This window comes from Sylvia atricapilla, chromosome 11 (genome assembly GCF_009819655.1).
Source record: "Sylvia atricapilla isolate bSylAtr1 chromosome 11, bSylAtr1.pri, whole genome shotgun sequence".
In the NCBI taxonomy this organism is placed as follows: Eukaryota; Metazoa; Chordata; class Aves; order Passeriformes; family Sylviidae; genus Sylvia; species Sylvia atricapilla.
The window spans coordinates 18,947,269-18,956,513 of record NC_089150.1 but is presented as its reverse complement, the minus strand read 5'-3'; the positions used below and the strand labels follow the sequence as shown (position 1 = coordinate 18,956,513).

At 44.2% G+C, this 9,245-nt stretch overlaps 1 protein-coding gene across 1 annotated transcript; it reads left to right on the top strand.

Moving 5' to 3' along the window:
- The first annotated feature begins 990 nt into the window (after positions 1-990).
- GP9 (glycoprotein IX platelet) lies at positions 991-3,544 on the top strand. The gene is made up of 2 exons (XM_066326968.1): positions 991-1,140; positions 2,052-3,544. Exon 2 carries the CDS (start codon positions 2,058-2,060, stop codon positions 2,652-2,654), a length of 597 nt encoding a protein of 198 aa, XP_066183065.1. The 5' UTR covers positions 991-1,140; positions 2,052-2,057; the 3' UTR covers positions 2,655-3,544.
- The last annotated feature ends 5,701 nt before the right edge of the window (positions 3,545-9,245 follow it).

The following is a 9,245-nucleotide window of genomic DNA, read 5'->3' as shown; positions in this document are numbered from 1 at the left end:
ACTTCTGCAGAGGGAAGTAGGGAAGAGGAATGTTTTGGCCTTCAGGCAGAAAGATTTGAGAGAAACAACAGTTTTTCTTTAATTCATTTCTGCCAGCAATATTCTTTGATGTGAGAACGAATTTTGTGATTGATTTTTTTAAAAAAAAATCCTTCTTCTTGCTTATTTGTAGAATTAATTAATTACCAGTGATTCACATCCAATTACAGAGATGTATTTTGGTCAGGCTGCTCTCACCAACCTATTTGAAAGCACAAAAGAACAGAATTAATCAAGGTGAGAGACTTTAAATGAGAAGCTGTCCATTGGCAATGTGAGGTGGGAATTTTCAGCACTGGAGATGGAAACAGTGCCGGAGAAAACTTCTACCTTTCTAGGTCAAGAACAGGTCACTGACAGCAATAGATGACTGTAACTCCTTAAAAGTGACTAGAAAAGATAATGGCATCTTCTGCCTGAATTTGCTCTCAGCAGGTCACACGTTTGATCTGCACTTTTATCTCCAGCTTGCAGCTTTTGTTCTGAAGCACAAGGAAAGTAGAAATCTCCTCTCCCTGAATAATCAGACACAGAACTCACTGGACAAGCCAAGGCCTCCAGAGAAAGCTGATCCAGAGAAAAATGCTTTCAGGGGGTGAGGTGAGGAGAGAGGGCTTCTTTGGGAAACAGGAGTGTTCAGAAATCCCTCTCCACTGAGAGGAGACAGAGCCTCTCTCATTCACAAAAACTTCAAATGGATTCTCTCCGTGTGGAAAAAAAAATACTTTCATAGCCTAACAAGATTATAGCAGATTATAACTAATTTTTTTTTCCATATTAGCTCTTAATAAATCCTCTTAAATGAAGAATCCTCATTTGGCCTACAAAAAGCTACGGCCCTAAAAATCAGAAATGTCAATGCCTGGTGCTTCTGGCAGATCCTCTGGCAGCAAACACAAGACCCACCCCAAGCACTTTGTGCCATGCCATAAATAGCAGCTTGCTCTGGGGTGCTGCCCCATCCTGCACAGGGAAAAGCTGGGGAAAGCTCATCTTCCCTGCCACACTTCCTTGGGGCCTCTGAGCACTCAGCCTGCACTGCCACCCACGCTGCAGCCCTTCAGCAGGCAGAGGGAAAAGCATCCAGAGGGATCAGACAGGGTAAGTGCAGCCAGGCACCTGCCCAGCTCTCCCTTCTACCTTTCTGCCACAGTTCTTGTTTCTCTTTGAGTCTGGGTTTCTTGCTGTCTCTATATTAAATCAAAAGAGATCATCTTTTCCTTAAATATCACTTTTCCCTTTTTTAGCCAGCTGTTGTAGTCTGTCCTTCTAAGATGTTTACTTTGGGGAAAAGAGCTCTGGTAGATTTCTTGAAAAATCTACCAGATTTTTCTGGTAATTTTCCACTATGGATGAATATCTGGGTTCAGAGCAAAGATACTCGGAATAACTCATTGACAAAGACATAGGAGAGGGTTAAGATGAGCATTTCAGCTTCAGAAAGAAAAAAGATTTTCAGGCATTTACAATTATTCAATCCCTTAAGCTTCATTTTGAAAGCTGGTTTAAACACACAATTTTAACACCAGATCTATGCAGATATGGAAGCAGAAAAGAAACCTTTGCCTAAAATTGAACTCGTTTTTCCCATCACCTCCTGGTGACATTCTGTCCCAGAATTTTAAACAATAACATTTTTTGTACAGTTATGAAGGGAAAAAAATGGACACAAGATGGACAGTGAGTCACAAGGTTTCACACTTTTGTGAGTTCTGGTCCATTTACACATTGGGGTTAATTGTCCAATTACAGCTTCAGCTTCCTCCCAGTCTGCTCTCCTCAATTCCCTGTTGTTTGCACTTTTGGGGCCCGAAGCTGCAGTGGTGTCCTTGGGCTGGAAAAGAATTGTTTTGCCTGGCTGAGCTGTAAGGAGAACTTGCTAACACTTCATATGAAGTTCAGTTAGGTACCAATGCAGCACAGAACCTGAAAAATATGAAAGCTAAAACTTCAGTCCTCACTTCTGCTCTTCGAACCCCGGCGCTAAACCTCATTTATTGTCGTTTGTGCAGCTGGAGATGGAGCTGCTGGCCGTGCTGGGCTGTGCCCTGCTGCTCCCCGTGATGCTGGCTGAGGACTGTCCATCCGCCTGCAGCTGCTGGTCGCTGGGGGAGGCCTGGGGGACAGGGGTGGACTGCAGCTCACGGGGGCTGGTGTCCCTGCCCGCCCTGCCCCGCCTGACCCGCAGCCTGCTCCTGCACAACAACAGCCTGGCCTCCGTCCCTGCCGGAGCCCTGGACAGCCTGGGCCACCTGCAGGAGCTGCAGCTCTGGGACAACCCCTGGCACTGTGACTGTCACATCCTGTACCTGAAGCTGTGGCTGGAGGATTTCTCTGCGCCCGCGCTCGCCCGGCTCAGGTGCGCCAGCCCCACTCACCTGAGGATGAAACCCCTGGGGCAGCTCACCGGGAGTGATCTGGGGGTTTGTACCAGGCTCCTCCCAACCAAGTGTCTCCAGTTCTTCTGGAGAGACCTCGTTTTAATTGCTGGAGTGGTCGTTACCTTTATTTTAGTGGCGTGGGCTCTGAAGTTTGCCAAGAAGCTGGTCTGCCAGCTCGTCCTCGGGCGCCGGCGGCTGAGGAGGAACATCCCCAAAACCCACAAGATCCACTGAGCTCTGCCCTGCCACCAGGCTGACAGAAACCTCAGGCTCCTCCACAACAAAAGAGCAAGAGCTCTGGTAGCTCTGGTCTGAATAGTCAATGCTCAAAAAGCTCAAAGTCTGGCAACTTGGATTATTATTTTCATCCAAAAAGAAGCTTGTTGAGGTTTGGACAGGCAAGTTTCATCCTGCTGCCATCTACTCATATGAAGAGCAATCTCCACATTTAAAGAAGTCATTTAACTTAGTGTTTTCCCACTGAATTCTCAGCTCTTATAGAAAGAAGATTTACACCCCAACATCCTGCTGAACCCCAGTTGTGATATTTTAACAAGTCTTTTCTCACTGAGGCTCTGTGAGTTTCCAGCCCATCACCATCTCCTGGTGTCCCAGTGGGCTTGGTAAGACCATTCCTGTGTGCAGAACACCTCAGCCATCTCTTCCTCAGGTTCAGGAGCTTCCTGCCACCAAAACCACCGAGATCGTATAGACCAGACACTGAAAACATCCCTTATTGAATAAAGATGGACTGGTAATGAGGAGATAATCAGCCAAATAATTTCAAATCTTACTGAATTTCGTGGAGGGTGAAAAATAGTAAAGCATCCTATGTGAAACTGAAATAATGGATGCTTCTTGAACATTCATATTGACCCAAATTTGATCTCTTTCACAATTCTAAACATTTCTGATTAAATTTCTAAGATATTTCCAGAACTTGTCCTCTGGAGATAATTATAGAATATTTCCCCTGCACTGAGCTTTTCAATTTTTTAAAGGACAGCCTCCATTCTGTACGAATGCAGAATATTGCAGGAGAAATGCACTCTGACATCCCTCATGGAATTTCCTACATGATATTTCTTGTTTCCCCAAAATGAAATAAATCATTAACACTAAAAGCTTATCCCTTTTTTCTGTGCCTATAAACTGGATATGCATAGAATAGGAAACTGCGTTATGGCATGGCTTCAAACAAATATTTTAAAAATGAGCAATTAGCAAACATTTCTGCTTATACCAACCAACACAGCAAATAAGATGCACAGAATGCAGGAAAAAAAATAATTGAGAGAACTTTTCTGGCCTTATAAGAAGAAAGAAGAGTGAATCTCTTCCATAGCAGTAGTTCACATTCTACCAGAACAGCACTGTGTTTTATAACTTTTCATCCATTTATGTTTTATCTGAAAAAAAACCCTCTGCAAAGGGGACAGCTGGAACTAACTGAAGGCTCAAAAGCAACACTCAGTGTTTATCTGGCAGGGCCACTGTGTCATGCTTAAGCCACAGACTCCATCAAACTGCATAAATAACACCACAATTACTAACAATGTGCAAAGGCAGGAAAATACATCAGCTATCAAAATGAAACAGGCAGGCAGCACTCCCAAAATGGGTTTGGAACATCCCAGAAACTGCCACTGCATCCTGCCTGCCAGGGGCAAGCTGGTGGCTGTATCTGCTGGCACAGTCTGGGAGCACAGGTGTGACTGCTGGGATGAAAATAAAATAAAACAAAATAAAATAAAATAAAATAAAATGTTATGAGGTTTGCTTCCACACTGGGCAGGACAAGTCATCAGAGTCAGCATTATTGACCAAAACCTCAGTGTAGCACCCAGAGAAGTTCTGTGTGAACAGCAATTCTGTGTAGACTGAAACTCAAAGTGAAGAACATTTACAAGTGTCATTTATTAAATAACACAGTATGTGAATCACCTTTTTGCCCGTAAATTCTCTATATTTTGTTAACACTGGAGCAAACAGACTTGCTCAAGCTGAACTACTTCTGTTCAACTTCTTTCTTGCTTTCTGCCAGGCTTTACTCTGAGTTTATTCCAGGTCTGTTGTTTGAGCTCATGCACCAGAGCAGTTTGCAAGGCTCCATCACCACAAAACGCTGTTCTCCTTTGTGCTACAGGGCCACCATCCTGCCAGAACGTGATTATTATGATCAATGTGCTCACACTCAGCTCTGGAGCTCTATAAAACACAAGGCAGCTCAATCCCTAAGAACCACCCTGTCTGATCTCTGAGCAGGCTGAATAAAACAGCTCAGATCTATCCAACAAAATAAAACAGCTCAGATCTACCCAGTGAAACAAAACAGCTCAGATCTACCCAACGAAATAAAACAGCTCAGATCTGCCCAACAAAATAAAACAGCTCAGATCTACCCAGTGAAATAAAACAGCTCAGATCTACACAGCAAAATAAAACAGCTCAGATCTACCCAATAAAATAAAACAGCTCAGATCTACCCAGTGAACTAAAACAGCTCAGATCTACACAACAAAATAAAACAGCTCAGTTCTACCCAACAAAATAAAACAGCTCAGATCTACCCAACAAAATAAAACAGCTCAGATCTACCCAATGAAATAAAACAGCTCAGATTTACCCAGTGAAACAAAACAGCTCAGATCTACCCAGTGAACTAAAACAGCTCAGATCTACCCAACAAAATAAAACAGCTCAGATCTACCCAAAGAAATAAAACAGCTCAGATCTACCCAATGAAATAAAACAGCTCAGCTCTGGCCAATAGAATAGAGCAGCTCAATTCCGCCCAGTAAAAGTGGCTCTGCCTTGTGGAGTCCAACTCTCTGGCTCTGCATCACTGGTGTCACTCCTCTGGGTGCAGCCACTCTGGGGCTGACAGCTTAAGTCAGCTGCAAATACTCTTTTCTGCACTAGAACTGAAAGAACTGAAGCCCTTCTGCTGGTTTATAAGACAGGAGAATTTCCCAAATCCAGGAAGAAAACAACAGCACGATTGCCCTCGGGCAGTGGCAGCTGCTGAGGTCACTGGAGCTCCAGGGAGAGCAGGAGCAGGGGAGCCTGGGCAGGAGCTGCCCAAAAGATGCCAAGGGTGGAGCTGAGCAAGTGGGAAAAACAGCGGCATGATTTATACCCGAATTACAGGATTTTACTCTCTCTGCCAACAGGTGAAATGTCAGCACGGAAATATTAACAATTCCCACCTAATGACTCCTTTGATGGTGTAGTGCTCGGGAATGCTAAGTTTATTTATCTCAATGCTTTTCTCTCCAGAGCACAAAACGGTTTCCCAAAGTGCTGTGGCTCTGTTGCTGAGACCCACGTAAATATTTTGCCATTACATTGACTCCGGTGAAATTCAGATTACACTCAATAGTGGCTGTGTGACTACAAATTGTTCCAGTTGCATAATGGCCACATGGCTGCTATTTATACTGAGCTCCTTCCCAGGGGCAATTTGCTCCTGACGTGGCCTGTCCAGTGCCTTCCCCAGCAGCACTTCCCAGTGTTTATCCCAGTGATGTCACAGCTACTGCCTGACCTGGCATCTTCGTTTAAGGCAAAAGGAATGGGATGTGCCTGACAGCATTTTGCTCAGATTTCATTTGGCTTGGCTTGTCTGACCAGCAAGCATCCAGCTCTCTAGCAGTCTAGAGTTGTTAAAATTGCATGGTGCTGTTTTGCATCAGGACGTTGCCTGGAAAAAGTAGATTAAAGCCTCTTCCCCCAGAATACTATTAAGGAATAGGGCTACAGAAATACAGAGCATTTGTCTTAGTCCAAGGGGGAAAAATTCAAATGAAGCCCTTTCTTAAATGACCTTGATCTCCAGGGAAGGGAGTGTCAGCAGGGATGGATTGCAGCCTCCCTTTCCACCTTGAATCATCTTTCTTCTCTCCTCCTTAGGGGTCAAAAGGGTTTTACCTCTCAGCTAATAATTTTTTTTTTGACAAGGATTCATAGATTGCCTCTTGGAGCCATGGAGAAGGGCTCTGGAACTTGACACATCCACATAAAATCGACCTTTGCGAGTCTCTCCCACCAGCAAAGCAGAGGAAGGCTGTGGCAGTGGCCATACCACCAAAGGTTGCCCTCAGGACAGCAGAGTATTTAGACCTGAGGGTATTTTTGACTTCCCTGAGCTTGCAAGGACACTGCAAAACCCAGTAATTTAATGAGCAGCTGCACTTAGCAAAAGCTGGATTACGGAAAGACAAAAACTAAACCAGCAACGATTTCAACCTGAAGGGAAGGACACAAATTGTGCCCGGCAAAAACTCAGAGCCCCCGAAGGGATTCCTTTGCCAGGCGCTGCTTTGTCTGACTGCTCTGAAACTGGACCAACATTGGCACCTAGTGGCTGCTGAATTCGACAGGGACAGAAGTTCCCTGAAGTTTGTCACCCTTCCCAAGACCTCAGAGGTGGGCTGAGATTTCCCAAACAAAGCTGCCAGCTCTTCCCACAGTTCCCAGCCAAGTTTCCTGTCCTGAAGGTGCAAGACGAAAAGACAGAAACCTGGAACTGTCCTAATTCTGGACACTGGGCAATGCAATCTCCATTTGCTTTCTTCACTGTGATTCATCATTTTTAGACATGCCTGGAATTTTCTGGTGCTACAACTCCCAAAGTCACAGCTCAATATTTATATTGCAATTTGACTGAGGTTTTATTTCTTATTTCTTCTGTTCTCCTAAAATCATGACGAACTTTGATGTAAATTCAAATTAGACTAACAACTTTGTACAATGGCTTCATCCTATCAAAGTGCGATAAAACAAAAAAAGGAAAAAATGTAGATTAAGGGAAACAAAATAATAAAATCAAATCCCTTTGTGGGTCTTTGTCTCTACCATTCCCTTACCGAACTGATGTGCAGCGACATTATGCTTAAAGCCCCAAATATCTTAAAACAACTTGAGCTCCCTCAGCAATCTGTACCAGGGAAAAGCTACCATCAAAAAGTCTAACAAATGTGACAATATCAGGGGATCCCAAACAGACACAAGGAGAATGAAGGCCCAGATTTTAGGATGTCTGATAAAAAGAATAAGGAGCCAGCAAATGCTGCAGATTTCCAGGTGTTTCTTTACTGAGTCTTTAGCACTTCGTGCAGTATTTCCTGGGCACACAGCCTCAGGCCAGTTGGTAAATCCCAGTTTATGTGTAGCCTGCTGCTCTGTGGGACTGGCTGTGCTGGAAATGCCAAGCACGAATCCTGGTGGTGGCAAATGCTGTTAAAGGAACCCAAAGACTCCCTGAGCCTGCCCTCCTGAAGGTGCAGCTCCAACTAAGGTGCTGCAGGTTGGAGCTCAGGGAACTGCACAGACACCCAAAACAAGGGGACTGGCTGTGAGGATGGGCCAAATAAACCGAGGGGTTTCATTTCATCAGCCAGTCTTCAGTATCTACGGCTGATTAGCAGAAGGTTTAAGAAATTAGTTCTGTAATTGGCATGGGTCTGGAGTGGTGTGCCTGTGTCCTCACACCCCGTGAGATAAAACCCGTGCCATGACTGCCTTTCATCCTCTACACAGCACAGAGCAGGAAAAATGGATGGGTGAGTAAGATTGATAAAAGCCTTCAGAAGGCAAGCAGAGGAGGATTTGCACTTCATTCATTCAGAAGATAATTAAGCTGTGCATATGAATATAGTATTTCAAACGACAAAGAGGCCAGTCTCCACAACTGAGTCATCTGAAAGAACTGGAAATAGCTGATGCTTTCTAAAACTAAAAACACCTAACATGGAAAACTTCATGAATACAATTACAATTTTTAAATTTGTTCTTCCCAGCTTGTTCTGGAACTTGGCTGATAACAAACACAACACCCGTATGGGCTGAGGAGCACGTCACATGTGACAAAGTCACACATGACAAAGTCACACGCTTCGCTGAACAGCTGCAGAACAGAAACAATTTCATTGCCAGGAGTCACCATGAGGGAGAACATTTTCATTTTTTCTCACAACAAGGGTAGGCTCTGCAAGCTTAGAAGTAGTACTCAATACAAATGCTTGGCTGGAGAAGTTTTGGACCCCGAATTCATCCCTGTTTGTGTATCAGTAATTTCCTTATAAATTGATGGTTCTGCTGCCACCTACAGAAACAGAACGCCCTTGGTCCAGCCTGACTGAGTACTCAAACCTCTGCCCTTGGCTGGAAGGCAACCATAGATCACCAAAAATACATATCCAGACCTCAAAAGGAATAATCATGGAGCCACCCAAAACCAGATGGATTTCAGAGGCAATTCAAGCCAAGCTGGCCTGGTTGCCTGTGCTGGTTCAAAGATTGTTCTCCTCCTGCACAACTACCTACGGGACAATTTAACTCTCAGTCTTTGCCATGAAACACTTTCATTTTACATTTTCATAACCTGAAACAATGAGGATAGAATTTAGCTGATCTTTGGTACAAAGAATGGAACGACAAAATGCACTCTGTCAATGTATTTTATTACATTGCTAAAGCTTATTATTAAATAAAAATAAGCTTATTAAAGCTTATTTTTATTAGCATCTTGATTTTCCACGTGACCTAAAGGAGAGCACCTGTTAAAGAGCACTTTACTTTGTAGATACCCAGGTAGCAGTTCAAACAAGTCATTCCAGACTCTTGCGATACATTTATCTTCATACAGAACCACCAGACGTAATAGCCACACACATCCATGTGCACAGGTCAGACGCGTAGCTGGATGTGAACAGCTCTAAAGCCTGACAGCACAGGACCTGGCAAGGGTGAAAAACCATAGCCCCGAGCCTCGGCCCGTGCCTGTGGAAACAAACCACACCCAGCCCAGACCTGAAAATGAAA